The 26093-nt window shown below is 32.3% G+C and overlaps 3 protein-coding genes across 3 annotated transcripts; 2 read left to right on the top strand and 1 right to left on the bottom strand.

Moving 5' to 3' along the window:
- Positions 1-1689: 1689 nt before the first annotated feature.
- Positions 1690-3243, top strand: LOC123907784 (dof zinc finger protein DOF4.6-like). Its single transcript, XM_045958164.1, has 2 exons — positions 1690-1912; positions 2310-3243. Exons 1-2 carry the CDS (start codon positions 1889-1891, stop codon positions 3117-3119), a joined length of 834 nt encoding a protein of 277 aa, XP_045814120.1. The 5' UTR covers positions 1690-1888; the 3' UTR covers positions 3120-3243.
- A 16999-nt stretch (positions 3244-20242) lies between these two features.
- Positions 20243-21323, top strand: LOC123889155. The gene is made up of 2 exons (XM_045938381.1): positions 20243-21230; positions 21316-21323. Exons 1-2 carry the CDS (start codon positions 20243-20245, stop codon positions 21321-21323), a joined length of 996 nt encoding a protein of 331 aa, XP_045794337.1.
- Positions 21324-21336: 13 nt separating this feature from the next.
- Positions 21337-22512, bottom strand: LOC123889147. The gene has a single exon (XM_045938372.1). The coding sequence runs from the start codon at positions 22510-22512 to the stop codon at positions 21337-21339; it is 1176 nt and encodes a 391-aa protein (XP_045794328.1).
- Positions 22513-26093: the final 3581 nt, after the last annotated feature.

Here is a 26093-nt window from a genome sequence, read left to right as displayed (position 1 = left end):
TATATATATATATATCAGGCTTTGTCTAACATGCACAACCAAATTATGTGGTGCATGGTGCACAAGTTAGCCATATCACTATAACGAATACAAATTTTACAAAATCCACTGTTGGATAAAAAATTTATATCGTTTAGATCATCCATAAATTTTTTAAATTTTTTTGAAAATCATTTGATATGTTATTGAGACTCATCAAGATTAACGGTATTCAATAAAAATCCATAAACCGTTAATTTTGATGTATCATCTCAATAACATATCAAATGATTTTTAATTTTTTTCAAAAAATTTATAGATGATCTATACGATATAAACTTTCAATCCAACGGTGAATTTTATAAAATTCATATTCGTTATAGTATTTTCGGTTACTTGTGCATGGTGCACAACTTGAGAGACTTGTGCACCATAGACTTTGCCTATATATCAATCTATTTTGACTCTTGTTTCTATTCTCAAACGAAAAATATGCTCTGCTTTTTTATAGCATTAAGATTTTTTCAGAGCATGGTTTTCCATAAAATTAAAATATACCACGATTCTTTGATTCTGATAAATCTCCTAAAAAATAGTTGTCTGCTAACTCATCCCCATTCAATATGGAAAATATACATCAGATTCACCGTCAAGCACATGATGTTTTTCATTTTTTTCAATAATATTTATTTGCTTTTTTTTTTAAGTTGTCTATACTTTTTTGTTATTGTTTGGTTTTATTTAATTTTTTTGAGTATGGATGTTACGGGGACATAGTGGAGTGGAAAATACTCTTCCGTTCCATTAAGAGATTCTCTCTCCTTTTTCTTTTTTTCTTTTGAAGATTGTTTATGTCATTTTTCATAAGAGAGTGAGAAACAGAGAAAAAGATTTTTTTTTCTGGTATAAAACATTTTTTTTTTGTAAAAATATATTAATTATTTTTTTAATTATTATATATGCATATGTCATATAGTAAAAAACAAAATTGATTCCCGTAAAAATATGATGTCCCAAACATCCTAAGGATATCTTTATATGTCATGACACATGAGAAAGGATTTTCTCAAGTACAAAAAAACAATTGAGGAAATAATGTGAAATAATAGACTATTGGATAATAAATATAAAGTAATATTTTAATTTAAAAGAAATTGAGAAAATGTGATTGATAGTTGAAATGTGAAAATTGAGAAAAATTAAGAAAAACAAAATTGAGAGGATCCATTCTGATCACACACCACACCATGGACAGTTTCTCCTCCCCGTGTCATAATAGACTTGCCCTGTGCCATGTGATTCATGACTCATGAACTTACGCATGTGAATGCTTGATTGTGTTGTTTTGCAACTTCCATACTCACTTTTGGCCCATAGAAAGAACATTCACTTAATCACTACCAATACCCGTCCAATTTGTTTTCAGTTTCATCCATGACAAGCACGACATTTTTTTACAAAAGCACGACTCTTTTTTTGACCCGGATTTGCTCCAATTAAATAAACATACAGTTTATCGTAGTAATTAAACATACAGTTTTGAAATATTTTTTATATTCAATTTTGAAGTTCTTTGATATTCATAAATGAAACATATTTATGTGTTTATCGGTGAGAAAGATGAAGCATTAATAAAAATTAATAAAGCTACCACATGCTGGCTTCTGTGTTAAGTAAAAAATTTGATAAAGTTGGAAAAAGTAAAGCAATCCAACCGTTCACATAGTAATACCTCACCACTCACATCACAATCCTCTCAAAAACATTCATTCCCTTTTTCTATTTTCTCCAACTCACCTTTCAACTAAAAAATACAAAAGGTTCATTCTCTCTCTCTCTCTCTCTCTCTCTCTCTCTCTCTCAAGTCTCAACTCACTCCTTTCATCTTCTTCTTCTTCTTCTTCGATCCATGTATACAACTCAGTGGCCTCAGGTAATTAATTAATCCATGCACTTTCTTTATACATGAAAGACAAGAGATTTTGCACATAAATTTTCTTTAACGTGTCTTTACCTTTCTTACTTTTTTTTTGCTTTTTCTATAAACACCTTCAACAAGTTTCAATTTAATCTTTTTATACTTAGTGTCTCTTTCTTTTTATTTTTCTTCGCAAAAAAGAGAGAAAGAAATGCATAATTTCACTTATGATAGTATATATTAATTTGCTCTCACGATCCACTGAAATTTAGCCCTTTATCGTTTCGATTCGTCCCTTAAAAAAATTGTTTGATCCTAATTAAAGACACATATTTACAAACTATTTTAATTAATTATCTTTATTTATTTACTCATGATATATTTATATTTAATTATTTTGCATATATTGAAGGAGATTATGGTGAAACCAATAGTAACAACAAATCATCATGTGTTGGAGAAAAAGCCAAAGCCACAAAAAGAACAACCTATAAACTGTCCAAGATGTAATTCAATAAACACAAAATTTTGTTACTACAACAATTATAGCTTAACACAACCAAGATATTTCTGCAAAACATGTAGAAGATATTGGACTCAAGGTGGATCCATTAGAAACATTCCTGTTGGTGGTGGTTCAAGAAAAAACAAAAGATCTTCATCTTTTTCTAATTCTTCAATTTCAACAAAAAACCAACATGCTCATGAATTTGTTGATGTTACACTTACACCACAAAATAAGATTCATCATGAAGATCAAGGACAAGATCTAAATTTGTCTTTTCCTTCAATAACACTAAGATCTAGTGAATTGGTTCAACAAAATAATAACAACACTTCAACTTCTAATCAGTTTTCAGCAATGGAGCTTCTCACTGGGATAGGTGGATTTACTTCAAGGGGTTTACAACATCCTTTTATGCCTGTTCAACTTCAAGGTGGATTTTCTATGCAAGATTTTAAGCAAGTGCCAATGAGTTTTTGTTTAGATGGAATTAATGGAGAAAGTGGATTTGCAAGTGGTGTTCAAGAGATAAGTGAAGGAAAAGTTTTGTTTCCTTTTGAGGATTTAAAACAAGTTTCTAGTACTAATGATAACCTAACATTGGGTTTGGATGAGAATAATATTAAGGAGGATCAACAAGGTTATTCAACTGGGATTTGGACCGGAATGTTGGGAGGAGGAGGCGGAGGAGGAGGAGGAGGAGGATCATGGTCGTAATTTTACTTCTCACTTGATTTATGTAAAAGTTTAATTATCGACAGAAATTAGAGCCGGAAAAAATTGGAATGGATCTTCATTTTTAGTATTTCTAGAAGTAATGAAATTAGAGATGAGTTTCATATTTTTCTGCTTTTAGTTTTTTGTTCTTAATTAGCTCAACTTTTTCTTTTTATATATAAATATTGATGTCTACTCAAATTATTTTGATCTAATTAGTTCAACTTGTTCTTAATTAGTTTTTTTATCTTCATTTTTTGATGTCTACTCAACTTTTTCAGTGCTTGGAAACATGATTCACATTACACTTTGTTAAAAAAAAGGTGATCAAGTTCTAACTAACCCCTAATATTTTTAGGGTTAACAAATTAAGTATAGCTACTTGTTTATATTTCACGTGTTTCCTATTTATCATGGAAGCAAGGTGATCTTGCCAACAAAAATTAATTTTTTTTATAAGACGAAGAGTATCTAAATATCAAGGGAGAAAGCAAGGTGATCTTGCCAACAAAAATTAATTCAATTGACAAAATAGTTGATTTATAAATGGATAATTCATAAGTTTACAATATCTCTAATCCTTGCATTGTATCGGTTTATATTATAAACTAAATATATTAGTTAATATTTAATAATTTTGAAGAGTCGATTTGTTTATAACAGTGATCGAAAGAAGTATCGCTTACTTATTAAACTAATCTTGACGATTATAAGAAAACCAAACCATGCAATGTCATTCAAAATAAGGAATTTTTGTCTATTTACAAATTTTAAGAGAGTAAATGTACCACTATTTAGGACGAAATGGTGTGATTTACTTTTAAAATATCACCTCCTTTTACTGTTTTCTATTTATTGTCCATTTAAGAGAGAGATATTAGTGAAAGATTTTTTTTATTTATCTCTTGATAATTTGGGGGTATTTATCCAACAACCAATGAAAACAAGTCGCATGCATATAAAGTAAAAGTTTGTTATGTGTACCATGTGCAAATCTACTTATATAACTTGTTCACATTGGTTGTCGGGTAAATACTCTCAATTTATAGCTAGTGTATGTCTCACCTTAGTGGAATCTTTTAAAAGTGTGTCACACTAATTAGTGGGTCTCACCAAGGTTTTTTAAGTCTCTAGTTCCCGGGAAAGAGGGGTTGAAGTAATCCAGAATTTGTTCACGAGGTAAGTAATATATGGTCAAGAATTGGTCCCATAAAAAATCGAATTCGGATTCTCTCGGACAATTCATTTTAAGAGGAGTTCATTAACTATTTGAACTTAATGTCTTGATCTTCAAGCCCGAATGATTTAGGTGTGAATATGAATGTCTGAATGAATGTGGTGGTTTAATATAATACAGTACAAGATAGAACAATACAACACATGACAAAATATAGTATGTCATTAATTTTTAACAAATCAAACGGACCAATAACTTAATGGAGTTTATGAATTGGTATGTCATTGTCATCATGTAATGGAACGAATATGAGATTGAATGATTTAGGTGTGAATATGAGAACAGAATTTCCTGCAGTAAACTTTTCACACAGTTTCACGCTGTGTTAAATAAAAACCGTCCGATCTAATCTGAATGGTTCAGATTGATTTGGACTGATTTTGTATAGATTCAATATGAACCGACCGATCTGAAATGGACGGATGAGATCTAAAACAGCGTGTAACTTTGTGATTTACAACTGCAGTAAATCTTGATCCGTGAATATGAATGTCTGAATGAATGGGATGGTTTAATTTGTTTTACTTTCTCTGCCATTTTCTTTCTTTGCGTGCTGTCCTGTTTAAAGACATTCATTCATTCAGGTTTTGGTGTGTCAGATTATGAAAGATACATCTCTGCCTTCATTAAAGCAAGTATCACCTTGAGACATGAAGATAGTTACTATTCACTCTGATATCTAATCTAGAGAGAAGAATAATACCACCCAGGTGATACTTCTGATATCTTCACGTGACATTGCATTAAACAAACAAACAAGTATAGTTAGATTAATTAAATTATCAAAAGCTGCAAATCAAGTAATTAAGCTCAAATGGTTAATTGATAAGTGCTAAATTTCAGTGATTTTACCTATACATTTTAAGCACTTATTGACTTATTTTATAAGTCGTTTGATGTAAAACCCTCAACTATTTGTAAATATTAGTATTTACTAGCAAATTAGTATTTTAACTATTTTCACCTATTTTCCCTTACTTTTGTAGGTTTTAGCTATTATATATTAATTATATAAGATACATATTATTATATTATGATTAATGTTTATTTATGTGTTAATAGATCAAAAAAAGAAGTGCAAGGATACAATTACAAGTAGGCTTAAAAAGAAAAAGGAAACAATGCGGTCCAATTGGAAAAGAGGAGCAGAGAGTTAAGTTGCAGACCAGGGCCGGCCCAACACTATACGAGGCCTAAAGCAAATTTCAAATTGAGGCCTTTTATATATTAATAAAAAAATATTATTATAATATTTATTTAAATTTTATTTTTCGAGCTTTTTGAGATGCAAAATCATTTATTAAACTATTATAATCAATTTGAGTTAACATTTCTTTTTCAATGGATAATAACGCCAATCCATTTAATCTTTGTTGAGACATTGTTGATCTTAGATAAGATTTTATTAATTTTAATTTTGAAAAACTTCTTTCTGCTGAAGCAACAGTTACAGGAATCGTTAACATTATTTTCAGCTTGGTTTACACTATTAACTTGTCCAGTCACCGAACAATCACCGATATTTTCATTTTTACTTTTTTTAACAAATTTTAATAAAGCCCCCTTTTTGATTCAATCAAAGCTTCAACTTTTCTCTTTTTTAGGAGTTTTGAATAGCCCGATTCATATTTTCGAGTTGACATTTATAGATTTTAAAATAAGTAAACAATTAACAACTCAATCAAAGATTAAACAAACAGGCTAAAGCAAATAACTTGTTTACCTACAACTACAACTACAATAGACTAAACAAATATATTAAAGAAAATAAAAGAGATTAAAAGAAAGAAGGAACCTGTTTGTAGAAATTTTTGTTGCCGACAGAATCACAGAAAACACAGAAACAACAATAAATTTGCAGAAATTGAAGAAGTGCAGAACCAGAATTGCAGAATTGAAGCCTTGAAGTATCACACCAGAACTAGAATTGCAGAATTGAAGCCTTGAAGTATCACAACAGAATTAGAATTGCAGAATTGAAGTATCACAACAGAACTAGAATTGCAGAATTGCAGAAATTGAAAAGCCTTTAAGAACTGAGTTCGTATAAATTTGCAGAATTGTTGGAAGAGAGTTGAAGAACCTTGGTGAAAGTTGGAAGACATCTCCTTCTTTTAAAGTGAAAGTTTGATGGGAAAATTAAATGATATGAGATTTTTTTGGAGAAATTGATGCAATAGAGACGTTAGTGAGTAATTGTGGAAGAAGAAGAGTTTCTAGAGCCAAGAAAAGCGGCCAAAATTTGAAACGATGGAAGTCACGCGTGCGTTAGGTTTCTCTCCTTCCTTTTCACACGCGTGCAACTTATTACTCCTATTTTGGAGGCTTTTTTTTTTTTGAGGCCTTGTTAAAATAAAAAATATATATGGGGCCTAAAGCCCTAGCATTGGCAGCTTGGCCCAATGGCCGGCCCTGTTGCAGACACCACCGTTTTGCTTTCTTAATACTAAAGGAATTGCATACTTAAGTGATATATTAAAAAAAGCCTATAAAAGCAATCAGTGACCATTCTTACACTCTCACAACACGCCCAACATTAGAAGAAACAGGGGAGGAGAGCTTAACGCGTAACGCAGGGAGTGAAGTTCGGAACGACGGAGGAAACTGCGGTGGATGCACACCAACTGTTTGAGAAATCAACCGGTGTTGTTATTTCATCTCTTTTCTTCTTATTTGTGTAAAACTATCATGGTAATGAGTAGTTAAAGACACTTTTGTTGGGATTAGGTGTAAATTACTCTATTAGTATGTGTTTCTATTGATATGGTTTTATATATGGTTTTAGTTGTCTCTCAATATTGATGTTATCTTTGTTTTCATTGTTTTAATCTTTGATTTGAATTGTTATAGACATATGCCTTTTGAATCTAAGAACTAGGATAATATCTATTGAACTCTAAATTCTAGACATAAATTTAGGTTTTATATTCACTTAGAGTATCGAATCTTAATGCTATTGTATTGATTGACGATCCGAGACATCGGAGGTTAATAGATGCAATAGATATCTCGGCGTTATCTGGACACGAAAACGTTCGACGAGCGATACGTGATAATATTGATAGATGACTAGAACCTGTGTAAATGATTAGGGGAATATGTATGAATGAGTGATTGAAATCTAATCCCAGCAATTTAATCTCTCTGTCAAATTAATCATCTTTACTACTTTTATGTATTCGCAACTTTCGTAATTAACCATCTTTGAAATCCTTGAAATTATATTAATTGTTGAACGGCATCGGTATCGCATCAGTCCCTGTGGAGACGATAAAAACATACTTACTTTTGTATTACAACATTAATGTGCATCAAACTATGGATTTTGAGAGAAATTAGATTTAATTTTTGGGTGGAACAATTTTTTAACCAGGTTTTATTTACCTCGCGGCCGAACTTTAGATTACGAGGGTAATAAGGTTTACTTTTCCTGTGAACTAAAGGGTTAAAGAAAATAATCAAAAGTCCCGGCCTCGATCAACACTACTCCCCCACCTACTGGCTTCCACAAACAAATACTAGTATTATTTTGAACAATATAGTATGATCCAGATTGTCTGTCGTAGAAATTTGATGCAGTTTTTTCTTGTAAAAAATTTCAACCGTTTATTTATGGTTGAACGGTTTAAATTATAATGACGATTTTACATAATAAAACAATTTTAATGGTCAATTTATGATCAAACAGTTCAAATAGTGAGGTTTCAAAGAGAAAAGCCAACAAATTATTTTGGAGACCAAAGTTGAAAAATAATTAAGATGTTAAGAAATGGGATAAGCGAGCAAATTTTCGATTAGCGAATTTACACTTATCTAACTTCTATTTCAAGAACTTTCATTTTTGTCAATCACTTCACATTTTTGGAAATGGATTTCCTGCTAGCAGGACGCTGTAACAGCTAGGGACTGTCTGTTCATAATTGTGTGGCTGAGATCGTTTTGAATAATTTTGTAAATGAATTCTTCTGATCCGTCCGATCTGATGATGGATGGCTGAAATGCAAAACAACGTGAAAACTATGTGATTCCAAACAACGGGGAATCCAGATGCCACATTTTTTTCCATCGAAATAGTTATAAGGGTTGAAACTAAAAAAACGCTGTAGGGACCAGCAAACATCATTTTTACACAAGAAGCAAAATAAACAAAAACGTGATTGTGAGTTTTGAAGTAGATTTGTTAAACTCATATTGATTGCCATGCATAATTCTTTTTTGTCCGCCTTTACTTATTAGTATTTGATTATTTTCATAAGATTTATCAATATCCACCATTTGTTGATCTTCCTTCAACAATTTCACCACCTCATCTAGCTACGGTGTACTATTTCATGCTAACATTGACTACATAAAGAAGATCGAACCAACTATTAAGAGTACACATTTTACGTCCCACCTCAGGAGAAGATGATATATGACACATGACATAGTACATTATTTTCTTTTTTCCTTACTCACTCAGGAGGAGGGTCCATAAACATTCCCCTTGGCATGTGTGTTAAATACTCCTAAGAATAATAATACCCTGAATTGGTCCCACTTGACAAGTTAAGAGCATCTAGGCATCTAAAAAGAATCAACATTTCAACTATGTTGCCTCCCCTCCACAACAAACACACTCCTCGTCACCTCCTCAACCACCACCACATCCATCACCACAACCACCTCTCCACACTAAACACAAGAAACACATTCATCTCCATCACAAACATCCCAAACACATTCCTCTAAACCGCAAACATAATTTGCTACGTCTTCCACATCACCTCTATCTCTTACACTAGGGTCGTTCCTGAGATTTTGGGTGCCCTATGTAAGTTATAATTTTGGTGTCCCATTTTTAATAAGTGATATAATTATAAATATATAATATGAAAGAAAGGGTAAAGATTATATCAAATTCGAAAAATCCATGCCAAATAGATTCAACTATTAGAATCTCTCTAAAAACTTTTAATTCTCCAAATAAATTTCACTATCAAGATTATAAGAGTCTAAGTCTATTTTAAAATTTAACAATAATAATTACATAATTTATTTATTTTATCACACAAGTACCCACGCATGCACGCACACGTGAGTACACACATAATCACACACATACATGCACTGAGTAAAAAAAAAAGGGTGCTCCTAAAATTTTCATGTCATATGTGATCGCTGCTCTCGAACACACCTTCTGGAACCCTCCTGTACAGACAACCATCAATTTATACCCAAACTCAACCTCCATCTTTCACACAGCCACATCATCTTCCACCACCTTTATTCCACAACAATCATCTCCTTCTAAGTCATCATGTTGGAAAACCAATAGGCCCAACATCAAGTTTTGATTAATGACCGGCAGCAACTCCAACATCAAAATTGGAAGCAAACGACGAAGCCATTTGGAAAAAAAATTGTCATATTATTGCAATTTTTATTTGCAATAATAAACTTTTTAACAAAGCTTGCCATGAACAACAACATGAGCAATTATGTCTTTGTGTCATATCACAATATAACTGTATTTTTTGTCATAGCACCATTTCCCGTTTATTGTGAAAAATAAGGTTTAATATAATTTTCTCTTTCACTCTTTAATTTATTTTTGCAAACCTTAAGAAACTAAATTGTCTTGAGAACTATAACAACAAGTCTCTAAAAACTAATTATTAGTATTAACAAATATCTTTATTTAGTGTGAATTTTTTTGAAGTCTAATTATTATTATTATTATTATTATTATTATTATTTTCTATTTAACAGGGACCGTTGGTCAGAAATGACACTTTCAGGATTCAAGAAGATATTGACACTCAATGTACTAGGGTAAGTTTAGTTTATTATTACATATTGTTTATTAATTAAACACATTTTGTCTTATTAATTATTGCAACACATTTTTACTAACTTTAATATTTAATTTGTTAATGAGCATGCCTATTATGGACCAAGATTTGTACTTCTTAGGGATGAAGTACTCCACGGCAACCCTTGCGTCTGCCTTGAGCAATACTCTTCCTGGCATGACATTTGTTTTGGCTTGTGTTACCGGAAACTTTCAACTAACATTTTAAAAATGTATTTATTATAAACAAACATTTGGAAATTCATAATAGTTCTATTTCAAAAAAAAAATGTCAAAATTAATTTATTTGCAATTAAAATTTTATTGTTATTTGAAATATGTTTTCTCTTATATTTTTTATTTGGGTAGTTGCTTTATCTCTACGGAACTCACTATTAAAATATTATTTTACTTTTGATTCATAAAATAAATATAGTTATTATCTTACCCAAAAAAATGGTAATATTGATTTCTAACATATTATAAATTACAACTTTCATATGGCAGCTAAAAATTGTGTCACCGTGCACTTTGGTTTCGGTGCTTTTTTGTGTTATTGAGATTTTAACTATTTTGTGTTTTGTCTTCGAATTCTATGTGATATCTTTTCCTTGCTAAAATATTTGTTTTTACCATGTAATTACTCCTAAAAACTTATTAAAATACTATACAATTATTAATAAAAACATAATAATATGATGTGATGTCAAATGTTTTCTAGCATAAGAGGTTTAGATCTTTTGTAAACAGTTCAAAGAATAATAAAAACATAATAATATGACGTGATGTAAAATGCTTTCTAGCACAAGAGGTTTTATAAATAATTTAGTTATATTAATTGTATAATTTATTTATTTGAAGACACATGTGTGCATGCATGCACGCACACGTTAGTGCACGCACATACACACGCACACAAAGTAAAAAAAAGGTGCTCTTAAAAATTGTGTCCTATGTGATCGCTCCACTACGCCCTCCTGTACACCACCACTATCAGCTTCTGCCGAAACTCAACCTCCATCTTTCACACCACCACGCCATCTTCCACCATCCTTATTCCACAACACTCTTCTTCTTCTTCTTCTTCTTCTTCTTCTTCTTCTTCTTCTTCTTCTTCTTCTTCTTCTTCTTCTTCTTCTTCTTCTTCTTCTTCTTCTTCTTCTTCTTCTTCTTCTTCTTCTTCTTCTTCAAGTCAACAAGTGATCATGTTGGAGAACCAGTAGGCCCAACATTAAGTTTTGATAGAGGACCAGCATCAGCTCCAACATCAAAATTTGATGCGAAACAAACAACTCCAACATCAAATTTGGAAGCAAAGGGCGAAGCCATTTGCAATTGTATTATATTATTGCAATTTTTATTTGTAATAATAAATTTTTTAACAAAGAGTAAAATATATTTTTAGTTCCTATAAAGTGGCGACCTTCTAAGTTTAATCCTTACTTTATTTTTATTATATTTTTAATCCCTAAAAAATTATCATGCACCTAGTTTTAGTCCCTATTCAATGTGTATTTTTGAATTATTTTTTTGTATATATCATTAGAAGATTATAAAAAGTTCCTCCACAAAAAACGAGCTCAAAATTTGATTTCTTGGTTATCATTTTCGTTAGTTTTATTTTATCTTAAAATTTTGCTATTTAAAAAAATTATATTTAATTCATCTCATGTTAAAAAAATAAAATTTTTGTAAATAAATTTTATATGATATTTTTAATATGTCTACAAAAAATCATTCAAAAATTATGAGTTTAATGATAATTAAAAAAATTTAGTTTTAGTTGGGACTAAAATTATGTGCAAGAAAAAAGTGTATGGACTAAAAATATACTACCTCCGCTTAAAATTACTTGACGTTTTAGAAAATTTTATTTTTTTCAAATTACTTGTCGTTTTGATAATTTAAGATTATATTTTGTCTATTATACCCTCCTTCTTATTTTAAATCTTTTTATTTTAAATCTTTTAATTGTATTTTTTTTTTACTAAGCTTCTTTGTATAATTTTTTTTAATCTTTTTATTGTATCTTTTTTATTAGTGAATTAAAAATAAGGGTGTAATAGGAAAATAAGGTGCAAAAATACATTTTCTTAATTTCTTGTTTTTTTTCTAAAACGTCATGAAGGGAGTAATAAAAATAAAGTAAGGACTAAGCTTAGAAAATCTCCACTTTATAGGGACCAAAAACATATTTAACTCTTGATAAAATTAATTTCGTAAAATTGTTATTTCTTCTTCTTTAGTTAATCCAAAATAAATATATATCTTCTCAATTTTTGTGTGAAATAGCATGTTGTGTCATTGGGCTAGCTATGTCACAGAGACACAGACAGCATTTGTGCCTTGATGTTTTCTCTCCCGACCCCCCTCATTTCTTTTCTACCCCCCAAAAATCCAATTTTGCCCCTTGCGATTTCAAACATTTTTGCCAAAAAACTTCGGTTCGTATTCACCGAAGCCAAATATTAGACCATTTCGGTAATTGCAAACCGAACATTAGCGTTTTCGGTACACAAAAAACGAACGTCAGCTTGTTCGGTATCTGCGAACCGAAATGTCCTAGAAAACTTCTTGTGCCTTTTGTGTGAGCCTGCCAAATTCAACAATGCGACAATTTGAAGACTTTTATTGGCAGTGTGTCCTGTGTCGTAAGCGTTTTTTGTTGTTGTAAAAAAACAAACCGGTTTGCACTTACCATTATGGGCCTAATAAGCATCTTCACTGTGTAAATTATAGGGAGTTTTTTTTTTTTTTTTTTGTGTTAAAACGGAATTGAGGATCGAACTAAGGATTTCTAGTATAGTACTACTCAAATTTCGAATCATTAGATCAAACTTAGTCAGGGACGGAACCAGAAAAAATTGTTCAGGGTGGCGAGAATAAAACACAAAATTAACAAAATATTATTTTAATAAAAAAAAGGTCATATATACCATAAAAAAAATGCTCATATATTAAATATATAAATGACATTGACATGCTCATCAATCTTTTAGCTTATAAGCTATAAGCTAGCTTATATCTTATTTGATTTTTTTTGTCAAGTAGCCTAGTAACTAGACAATCCACCTTAAAAATGAATAAGTGGAGTGTCTCATGTTCAAACTCAAACTCATACACATATAGTGCAATATGTCCCTACCAGCGAAGTGTTATCCCATATTTTAGCTCGAGCTAAAATATGCTTTCATCTCTAGTTCCAAGGACATTGATTCATTGAAAAGCTTGTTAAATGACTTTAAATAATGTCAGGCTTTAAATGTCTTCAAGAACAAGAGAGATTATCTCTCTTATCATCTCATTTAATGAAGGTAAGGGTAATGTCTTTAAGAACAAGAGAGTTCTAATGGAAAGTATTCTTTTCATTGTCCAATGTAAATCTACAGGATATGAAGAAATTCTGCCTTTCGAGTAAATGGCTGATTCGATTGCAGTTAAAGAATCGAAGTACTTATAATTGTGGACTTAGAGTATTTTCCATCCTTCAGATGTGATTCGATTTCGACAGTTGCAGCGTTTCAAGACTTTGTTTCATTTCAAATGAAGAAGGACACGTGGCAGAAGACTATTAGTTTAACGTTAAATAGTAGTTATTTAGTTTTTCTATAAATAGGAGTTTGTAAGTCGAAATAGGGGTCACAATTCACTTACACAAATTCTCAAACACTCAAAGTATCCATGCTACAGCGAGAAAAGAGTTACTCGAGAAAGATGTATGAATCAGTGAACCATTTTTAATTCTTTTGTAACATTTACATTTCAAATGCAATTTTACCTTTTCTAAATCTTTACTTTCAAAGTATTTACATTTATGCATTTAAATGGTTTCCTCATTCGAGTGAACTTTCTCTTTACTTTCATATAATTTATGTTTTACACTTGTGTTTCATAAACCTTATTTTATAAATTACTTAACTGAAAGTCTTTTTGCTTTAAACACATTGTTATTGCAAATTAATGATGTATTCAATGAAAACATTCAAACCTCTTTTAATATAACGCACGAACAATTGTCCCGAAATTTACTAGTTGATCTCTCAAGTAATTAATTTAAACTAGCGGTTGTTTACCAAAAATCAGTGTAAACACGAAGCTAAACCCAAATCTCATTTGATTTAATTGTACTATTACATAATACAAGTCTTGTCTTTTTTATTTACACCATATATTATTATAGGAAGAGATCTTTCCTGACAAGTTTTTACCAATAACAATACAAATATCCTTGTAATCTATAACAATATATAAAGGGGATAAGGGAGTTTGGGCTGGATTTTTTTTTGTCCATTTTGCCCTTAACTTCCTTTATGGTTTTTTAATTATTCCATAATTGCCCTTAACTTCCTCTCTTTTATTTTTTATGGTTTTTTCATCTATATCTATTCTATACTATAATATATATAAAAAGAATACATGAGTTTTGGGGTAGAATTTTCATAATACCAACATTACTCTTGCTTTTTTTTTAGTAGCAACAAAAATCTTTTATTAACAAACTCACCATAACATAAGGCGTATCTTTTTTTTTTGGGTACATAAGTTAGACACAGGCAACGCGCCTGCCTGGCCCGCTAGTAAAAAGAAAAATAATACAAATATCCAATTGTGCATTAGTATATTATATCTTTTATGTCAAGAATTTTAATAGTATAAGCGGTGCCTATAGGGGCGAATTATATATTCTTCATAGGGACGAATTATATTGGTATATACCATGATAGGTGGTTTTCATTGTTGTGGGGGTGGCGGCAGCCTTGTCCCTATACCTAGTTCCGTCCCTGAAGTAACTTAGTGGCTTAATTTATTGCTCGTTTTGCTTGCAACTTATTAGGTCTAATCAACTCTCCTTTGCTTGCTTCAAATTTGGCCATTGTAATAGCAATTGAATTGGGCAAAGAAAAAGGTTGCTATATAACCTTTGAATTGAGAGTTACTCTATGACCACAATCCTTGCTTTTTCCAATTCTTTCGTTGTTCTTTGGAGGCGATTCTAAATAGATGGAGGAATTGCATGTCTTATGGTCCAGCTGCATCATTAATCTAACATCATTAATATAAATTGTGGATCAAAGATTTTTTGGTGGAACTCTTTGCCTCAATTTATATTTGGGATGATTTTCATTTACATAGCAATAGATTTGGTTTATCCAAGTTTTGTATCTCTTGAGCTTGTATTTGCAGAATATATTTAAGTGTATCTTTGGTTTCAATTCTGGAGTAGCCAGAATTGATTCTGGACATGTAGAATGGATTCTGACTTGTTTGGTTCCTCAAAAGTAGAATTGATTCTGCCTCCAGAATGGATTCTACTTGAAGCTAGAAATTGTAGCTTCTCATTCTAGAATTGATTTTTATACTCAAATTCTTTGTTCAACTCACTTTTGTATGAATATATCCAAACATAAATCAATTCTATCAAACTCAATTCTATTAAAATCAATTATGTCAAACTCAATTCTGTCAAAATCAATTTTGTCCACCGCAAAACCAAACACATACTAAATGGCTGACCATTAGGGCCGGTCAGGGACGGATATTAGGGGGGCAAGGGGTGGTTCCAACCTCTCCCTCCTCTCATAAGTCCTCTTATATATCCATAATTATATATGATATATGGACTTGTAAAAGTCATTTAATGGGATCACAATGTGCATGTGTATTATTTTAAATTAATAATTTATGTTTATAATTAGTGTATTTTGTGTATGTAGCTCAAATATTACGGTGGATGAGGAGATTACCTATTTTAAACTCTTATCATTATAATTTATACTTTATTGTCATACCCCATTTTTTGACCAATTGTTTTTTTTTTACGTCTTTTTAGACGGATTTTTTTTTCTTTGTTCGTTTCTGATGAAATTTCGGCGGAGAGGTATTTTAAAATATCTCATTTATTTGGTTTCATTTTATTTTCTTTTTATTATTATTTTTGTTATTTCTTTATTTTTCATTTATTTTCGTTTTTTATTATTATTACTGTTATATATATTATTATTTTAATTTTTTATTTATGTATTTTTTTTAAATTTCTTCCTTTCACTTTCAAACTAATTTCTACATTGCATAAACCCTAAAAAATGACATTTTTACCCTTAATCATGTATTTTTTCATTTTTTACATTTTTATTTATTTTTGGTAATTCATTTAATTTGTTTTAATTCATTTTCATCACACACAAAAATCCCAAAGAATTCCTAACATTTTTCTTCTCATTTGAGGCCTAGAAATATCCTTTTAATTACAGCCCATTTCACCACACCATGTGATTATTTTTATTTTTATTTTTTATTTTTTTTTTTGAACCAAAATCACAAAATATCTCATAAAACAAAAACTCTAAACTACCCTTTTCTTGCTCTCCAATTCCATCCAATCTAAACCTAATTTGTCATTATAAATAACACCCTTCATTGATGAGAGAGAGGACGAATTCAGATGAAAAAATCACCAAACAACAACACATTTCTCTCATTTTTTCACCCTTTTCTTTGATTTTTCAAAAATCCATTCAAACCACCTTCAAACTTGAATTTCTTCAATCCACTAGCTTCTAACAACTTCCAATAGCACAAAACAATCATAAAACACAAGCTCTAACCCATAATTTACGTGAACCAAAAGCTCAAAATCATCCAAAAAAGATTGAAACGGTTCTGGAGTTCTAGGCCACTATTTCACGTGATTTTTGTCGCTCTATGCTCCTGGAGACGTTCTAAAGCTTTCCCACAGACCCAATCAACCCAGTTCGCATTATTTTTCGTACCCAAAATTTTCATCTCAAACTTTATCTCATCATATTTCAAATTTCGGGCACTTTTGGAAGAAAATAAGGGTAGATTCGTGATCTACGAAGAATTCCGAGCAATTTGGTATATTTGGGTTGCAATTTTCAGTCACTATTTGAATCGCCGGAAAAGGACCACCGCGCCGGAATCGGCCTGCTCGCCGGAGAAGAAGGTGTTTCCGGTTCTGTTTTTTTTATTTTCTTTTGTTTCCTGTTTAAATTTAAGCCATCTGATTGATCAAACGGACCAGATCTGTCCTGATTTTTTTAAATATTATCCATCTGATCAATCAGATGACCCAGATATAAGATTGTTACTGTGCACCCTATTTAGCTACTGCATTGGATTATTTTTGTTTGACTATGAATTTTGTTTGACTTCGCTGATGGGCCTTGGGTTTGGACTAGGCTGACTGTTATTTGCACCCCGTTTCTAATACGTTGTAATATTTGCACCCCCTGCTGCAACTTAATTTTAATTTGTTTTTAGCTTATTTTAAGAGTAGCTTTTCATTTCAATGACTTTTCTAAGTCATTTTGAACAAAATTAAGCTACTAAGATTTTAATTAGATTTAATTTAATTTTTATTCAATTGATTATATTATGTAATTAATGGCTCTTTAATTTTATTTTTGTTCAAAGCTTATGAAATAAGTGCTTTTGGCATAAGTTATTCTTTTAGCCTTTTAAAGCATGATATTGAAGCTTAACTAACTCACTAACATATTAACTAATTTAACATTTTTTTGTGCTCATTATTATTAATTTATTACTCACATATTACACTATTTAATTAATTGTTCTTTTCTAATTTTGTTTTGTTATTCACAAGCTTATGAGATAAGTGCTTTTGGCATAAGTTATTCTTTTAGCCTTTTAAAGCAGGATGTTGAGGCTTGACTAATTCACTAACCTATTAATCCTTTTAACTTATATTCATTATCATGTCATTTTTTTTTTTACTTATGTCTATTTTAATTATAAATTCCTTGATGCTTTAATATTCATTAATTTCATGCAAATCATTTCATCTCATCATGTTCATCCTTTGACATACTTGATTCCATGCACTATTCTTACACTTAAATTTCATTTCTATTTTTACCAATGTTGTATTGTGTGCTATTTCCTAATTTTGGGTTGTATTGTGTGTTTATGGTTTTCTTAATTATGTTATTCATTTATTTTTGTTTTTGGACTTAGAATGTAATTAGGATTTAAATGTAATTATAAATGAGAATTTGCATTGCATTCTTGCATTCATATCATGTTTACTTCATTGCAAGGTTAGAATGTAATTAGGTTTTATAATGTAATTGCATTGCATGCATATTTATTTCGCTTTATATATATTATGGTTAGTTTAGGAGATGGATCCTCATTTTGATCCAACGTCATTATGAGGTCCATCGCGCGTAATTAGATCGTCGCGTTAAAATCAATCAATCACGTTTTTTTTAAAATTTGAGGTCAAAACCTCTTTTTGATGCGCAAAACTTTTTTCACTCTTCTTCAAAATTGAGGTCAAAACCTCTTCAAAATATGAAAAAAAACATTTTTCTTTCAACCTTTCAAACATCAACCTTTCAAAAAACCACAAAAAAAAACATTTGTTTTTTTCAAAACTTTTTCCAAAACACCAAAAAATCTTTTTGTCATCAAACATTTTCAATACAAAAGCACTTGGATTTCAAACCAAAGTTGCATTTTTCAAACTCAATCAATCAAATTTCTTTTTTTCTTAAACTCTTGGATTTTAAACCAAGTAGTTTCATCACACTCTTTTCCTAAAAAAACCTTGGACTTCAAACCAAGAGACTTTTTATCATTCAAACATTTTCAACACAAAAGCACTTGGATTTCAAACCAAAGTTGTATTTTCAAACTCAATCAATCAAACTTCTTTTTTTTCTTAAACTCTTGGATTTTAAACCAAGTAGTTTCATCACACTCTTTTCCTAAAAAAACCTTGGACTACAAACCAAGAGACTTTTATCATTCAAATCATTTTCACAATAAACCTTGGTTTTCAACCAAGCGCATCCGTCATTTTTTTCTCAATCAAATTTCAACCAATGTTAAGCATTTAGACTTTCTTTCACCAAATAAAAGCAAACCAACAAACAAATCGACTTTTTACCCCGAACTACGGTGGTTTGATCCCTCGGGTACGTAGGCATGAGACTTGTCTCTCCAATCAAATAAAATCAACAAAAACATTTTCCCCCTTTTTTTCTCTCTTTAAGTATTTTTCATTATCACTTTGATTCTTATACGTTTTTTTTCAAAAGCAATTAAAATAAAGCGCGTAGATAGAATAAAAACAAGAGGTTCCTATAGAGTACTATAGATACTTAGGGTGCTAATACCTTCCCTTCGTATAACTAACCCCCGAACCTTGTTCTCTAAAATAAATAGGGTTTTTTTCGAACTTTTTCCCTTTCCCTCGGATAAAATTAAAGATCGGTGGTGGAATATCAAATTGCGATTCGAAGTTAATTAATAACTCGATATCCAAAAATCACCGCAACAGAAATGGCGACTTCACTGGGGACAACCAAGCGGGTTGAACCTAACTTGTTTTAAAGTACTATTTTCGCGCTTTTATTCTTTTGATTGTAAATATTTGTATATATATACTTGGGTTTGCTCTGAGTGGTGAGATAAGTCATAACCCGGGCTTGAGCGACACAATAAGATAGGACGGGGTGAAATCATAGTGACATGTCCAGAGTAGTCTGGATTATGAAGCACATGTGATATGATCCCACTTGGTGGAGGCCTCATGACGGTAGTACTCGTTGTCATGAAAAGTCATGATGATGGTATTATTTTCAATGTGAGTGTCCGGAGAAGCCGAGAACCTTTAGAATCACCTTTAACCCATCTTGGCCTTTTCTAGGACGTAGTGCGGTGGCTAAATCAAGAGTAGTCTTGAGATTAGTCGTCACGCGAAACTACACTCAAACGAGATTATCCCGTGGATGTTATCGGAACGAGAGTAGTCCCGTAACCCGGTAATGTCCATAAGACGGTCAATGACTTTGGGAACTTTGTAGAACCCGTGATGCAGGTATAAGTAAACCCTAGTACTTACCATATGGGAGGGCTTTTACCCTTAAACTCCATCATTATGTATCCCAACCTTCCATTTGTGCATTGAATCATTGTAACATAATCATGCATCCATGCATTCATTTCATCATAAGAAAATCTTTTTTCGAAGGACCTAAGAGAGTTATTTTGTAAACATTACAGATTATGGACCTAAAGAAAAGGAACACTAAGAAGTATAGTTTCAAGGAACCAGACCTTTCCCGACTAAGAGAGCTAGGAGCTCTAGTTCCATTCCCCGAAGATTTCCAAAAGCGATATGGGAAACTTTTGAGCATCCTCAATACAAATGTTGAAGAGGGAATTCTTAACACACTCATCCAGTTCTATGATCCAATTTACCACTGCTTTACTTTTGTCGATTATCAGTTGGTTCCTACCCTAGAGGAGTATTCTTATTGGGTTGGTTTGCCGATCTCCGAAAGGATACCTTATACCGGTTTAGAAGAATCTCCTGCACCTTCAGTTATTGCAAATGCTCTTCACTTGAAGACTTCAGACATAGTCTCCAATCACACTAAAAAGGGAGGATTTCAAGGATTGACCTCTAATTTTTTATTCGGGAAGGCATTTTTGTTTGCCAAAAACGGAGATGTGGCCGCTTTCGAAGCTATCTTTGCTCTACTCATCTATGGGTTAGTATTGTTCCCCAATATTGACAGTTTTGTGGATAATAGTACCATCCAAATCTTCTTGGGAGGGAATTCCGTTCCGACCCTACTTGCGGATGCTTACCATTCTATTCATCATAGGACCCACAAGGGGGAAGGACTTATTCTTTGTTGTGCACCATTACTATATAGGTGGTTTATTTCACACCTACCTCGGACTAGACACTTCAAGGAGAATCCAGAAAAGCTCCGTTGGGCCCAAAGGATTATGCCTCTTACTTCATCCGATATAGTTTGGTACGATGCGGCTTATGATGTCGGAATGATTATTGATGGTTGTGGGGAGTTCTCCAATGTGCCTCTTCTTGGCACACGGGGAGGAATCAGTTACAACCCTACTCTTGCTAGACGACAGTTCGGATACCCCATGAAGGATAGGCCTAAAAGCATTTTATTAACCGGCATATTCTATCTCAATGAAGAAGGAAGTCAACACATGAGAGAAAGTTTCGCCCGGGCTTGGCGTAATGTTCATAGAAAAGGGAGGGATCAGTTAGGAAAGAAGCTTGGAATTGTCTCCGAAGATTACACTAAATGGGTAATAAGTAGGGCTATAGAGCGCGGGATGCCTTATAGTTTCGAGAAGTCATCTTCTGTTGACGCATCTATAGTCTTGAATGCGTCAACAGAAGATGACTTCTCGAAACTATAAGGCATCCCGCGCTCTATAGCCCTACTTATTACCCATTTAGTGTAATCCTCGGAGACAATTCCAAGCTTCTTTCCTAACTGATCCCTCCCTTTTCTATGAACATTACGCCAAGCCCGGGCGAAACTTTCTCTCATGTGTTGACTTCCTTCTTCATTGAGATAGAATATGCCGGTTAATAAAATGCTTTTAGGCCTACCCTTCATGGGGTATCCGAACTGTCGTCTAGCAAAAGTAGGGTTGTAACTGATTCCTCCCCGTGTGCCAAGAAGAGGCACATTGGAGAACTCCCCACAACCATCAATAATCATTCCGACATCATAAGCCGCATCGTACCAAACTATATCGGATGAAGTAAGAGGCATAATCCTTTGGGCCCAACGGAGCTTTTCTGGATTCTCCTTGAAGTGTCTAGTCCGAGGTAGGTGTGAAATAAACCACCTATATAGTAATGGTGCACAACAAAGAATAAGTCCTTCCCCCTTGTGGGTCCTATGATGAATAGAATGGTAAGCATCCGCAAGTAGGGTCGGAACGGGATTCCCTCCCAAGAAGATTTGGATGGTACTATTATCCACAAAACTGTCAATATTGGGGAACAATACTAACCCATAGATGAGTAGAGCAAAGATAGCTTCGAAAGCGGCCACATCTCCGTTTTTGGCAAACAAAAATGCCTTCCCGAATAAAAAATTAGAGGTCAATCCTTGAAATCCTCCCTTTTTAGTGCGATTGGAGACTACGTCTGAAGTCTTCAAGTGAAGAGCATTTGCAATAACTGAAGGTGCAGGAGATTCTTCTAAACCGGTATAAGGTATCCTTTCGGAGATCGGCAAACCAACCCAATAAGAATACTCCTCTAGGGTAGGAACCAACTGATAATCGACAAAAGTAAAGCAGTGGTAAATTGGATCATAGAACTGGATGAGTGTGTTAAGAATTCCCTCTTCAACATTTGTATTGAGGATGCTCAAAAGTTTCCCATATCGCTTTTGGAAATCTTCGGGGAATGGAACTAGAGCTCCTAGCTCTCTTAGTCGGGAAAGGTCTGGTTCCTTGAAACTATACTTCTTAGTGTTCCTTTTCTTTAGGTCCATAATCTGTAATGTTTACAAAATAACTCTCTTAGGTCCTTCGAAAAAAGATTTTCTTATGATGAAATGAATGCATGGATGCATGATTATGTTACAATGATTCAATGCACAAATGGAAGGTTGGGAAACATAATGATGGAGTTTAAGGGTAAAAGCCCTCCCATATGGTAAGTACTAGGGTTTACTTGTACCTGCATCACGGGTTCTACAAAGTTCCCAAAGTCATTGACCGTCTTATGGACATTACCGGGTTACGGGACTACTCTCGTTCCGATAACATCCACGGGATAATCTCGTTTGAGTGTAGTTTCGCGTGACGACTAATCTCAAGACTACTCTTGATTTAGCCACCGCACTACGTCCTAGAAAAGGCCAAGATGGGTTAAAGGTGATTCTAAAGGTTCTCGGCTTCTCCGGACACTCACATTGAAAATAATACCATCATCATGACTTTTCATGACAACGAGTACTACCGTCATGAGGCCTCCACCAAGTGGGATCATATCACATGTGATTCATAATCCAGACTACTCTGGACATGTCACTATGATTTCACCCCGTCCTATCTTATTGTGTCGCTCAAGCCCGGGTTAGGACTTATCTCACCACTCAGAGCAAACCCAAGTATATATATACAAATATTTACAATCAAAAGAATAAAAGCGCGAAAATAGTAATTTAAAACAAGTTAGGTTCAACCCGCTTGGTTGTCCCCAGTGAAGTCGCCATTTCTGTCGCGGTGATTTTTGGATATCGAGTTATTAATTAACTTCGAATCGCAATTTGATATTCCACCACCGATCTTTAATTTTATCCGAGGGAAAGGGAAAAAGTTCGAAAAAAACCCTATTTATTTTAGAGAACAAGGTTCGGGGGTTAGTTATACGAAGGGAAGGTATTAGCACCCTAAGTATCTATAGTACTCTATAGGAACCTCTTGTTTTTATTCTATCTACGCGCTTTATTTTAATTGCTTTTGAAAAAAACGTATAAGAATTAAAGTGATAATGAAAAATGCTTAAAGAAAGAAAAAAAAGGGGGAAAATGTTTTTGTTGATTTTATTTGATTGGAGAGACAAGTCTCATGCCTACGTACCCGAGGGATCAAACCACCGTAGTTCGGGGTAAAAGTCGATTTGTTTGTTGGTTTGTTTTTCATGGTTTTGAAAAAAAAAAGGTTTAAAAAAAAAAAGTAGAAGTGGCATAAAATGTGAGGTTGGTTGATTTTTATTTGGTGAAAGAAAGTCTAAATGCTTAACATTGGTTGAAATTTGATTGAGAAAAAAATGACGGATGCGCTTGGTTGAAAACCAAGGTTTATTGTGAAAATGATTTGAATGATAAAAGTCTCTTGGTTTGAAGTCCAAGGTTTTTTTAGGAAAAGAGTGTGATGAAACTACTTGGTTTAAAATCCAAGAGTTTAAGAAAAAAAAGAAGTCTGATTGATTGAGTTTGAAAATGCAACTTTGGTTTGAAATCCAAGTGCTTTTGTGTTGAAAATGTTTGAATGATAAAAAGTCTCTTGGTTTGAAGTCCAAGGTTTTTTTTAGGAAAAGAGTGTGATGAAACTACTTGGTTTAAAATCCAAGAGTTTAAGAAAAAAAGAAATTTGATTGATTGAGTTTGAAAAATGCAACTTTGGTTTGAAATCCAAGTGCTTTTGTATTGAAAATGTTTGATGACAAAAAGATTTTTTGGTGTTTTGGAAAAAGTTTTGAAAAAAGCAAATGTTTTTTTTTTGTGGTTTTTTGAAAGGTTGATGTTTAAAAGGTTGAAAGAAAAATGTTTTTTTTCATTTTTTGAAGAGGTTTTGACCTCAATTTTGAAGAAGAGTGAAAAAAGTTTTGCGCATCAAAAAGAGGTTTTGACCTCAAATTTAAAAAAAAAACGCGATTGATTGGTTTTAACGCGACGATCTAATTACGCGCGATGGACCTCATAATGACGTTGGATCAAAATGAGGATCCATCTCCTAAACTAACCATAATATATATAAAGCGAAATAAATATGCATGCAATGCAATTACATTATAAAACCTAATTACATTCTAACCTTGCAATGAAGTAAACATGATATGAATGCAAGAATGCAATGCAAATTCTCATTTATAATTACATTTAAATCCTAATTACATTCTAAGTCCAAAAACAAAAATAAATGAATAACATAATTAAGAAAACCATAAACACACAATACAACCCAAAATTAGGAAATAGCACACAATACAACATTGGTAAAAATAGAAATGAAATTTAAGTGTAAGAATAGTGCATGGAATCAAGTATGTCAAAGGATGAACATGATGAGATGAAATGATTTGCATGAAATTAATGAATATTAAAGCATCAAGGAATTTATAATTAAAATAGACATAAGTAAAAAAAAAAATGACATGATAATGAATATAAGTTAAAAGGATTAATAGGTTAGTGAATTAGTCAAGCCTCAACATCCTGCTTTAAAAGGCTAAAAGAATAACTTATGCCAAAAGCACTTATCTCATAAGCTTGTGAATAACAAAACAAAATTAGAAAAGAACAATTAATTAAATAGTGTAATATGTGAGTAATAAATTAATAATAATGAGCACAAAAAAATGTTAAATTAGTTAATATGTTAGTGAGTTAGTTAAGCTTCAATATCATGCTTTAAAAGGCTAAAAGAATAACTTATGCCAAAAGCACTTATTTCATAAGCTTTGAACAAAAATAAAATTAAAGAGCCATTAATTACATAATATAATCAATTGAATAAAAATTAAATTAAATCTAATTAAAATCTTAGTAGCTTAATTTTGTTCAAAATGACTTAGAAAAGTCATTGAAATGAAAAGCTACTCTTAAAATAAGCTAAAAACAAATTAAAATTAAGTTGCAGCAGGGGGTGCAAATATTACAACGTATTAGAAACGGGGTGCAAATAACAGTCAGCCTAGTCCAAACCCAAGGCCCATCAGCGAAGTCAAACAAAATTCATAGTCAAACAAAAATAATCCAATGCAGTAGCTAAATAGGGTGCACAGTAACAATCTTATATCTGGGTCATCTGATTGATCAGATGGATAATATTTAAAAAAATCAGGACAGATCTGGTCCGTTTGATCAATCAGATGGCTTAAATATAAACAGGAAACAAAAGAAAATAAAAAAAAACAGAACCGGAAACACCTTCTTCTCCGGCGAGCAGGCCGATTCCGGCGCGGTGGTCCTTTTCCGGCGATTCAAATAGTGACTGAAAATTGCAACCCAAATATATCAAATTGCTCGGAATTCTTCGTAGATCACGAATCTACCCTTATTTTCTTCCAAAAGTGCCCGAAATTTGAAATATGATGAGATAAAGTTTGAGATGAAAATTTTGGGTACGAAAAATAATGCGAACTGGGTTGATTGGGTCTGTGGGAAAGCTTTAGAACGTCTCCAGGAGCATAGAGCGACAAAAATCACGTGAAATAGTGGCCTAGAACTCCAGAACCGTTTCAATCTTTTTTGGATGATTTTGAGCTTTTGGTTCACGTAAATTATGGGTTAGAGCTTGTGTTTTATGATTGTTTTGTGCTATTGGAAGTTTTTAGAAGCTAGTG

The sequence above is a fragment of the Trifolium pratense genome, linkage group LG1 (genome assembly GCF_020283565.1).
Source record: "Trifolium pratense cultivar HEN17-A07 linkage group LG1, ARS_RC_1.1, whole genome shotgun sequence".
Lineage (NCBI taxonomy): Eukaryota > Viridiplantae > Streptophyta > Magnoliopsida > Fabales > Fabaceae > Trifolium > Trifolium pratense.
This window is presented reverse-complemented; position numbering and strand designations above follow the sequence as displayed.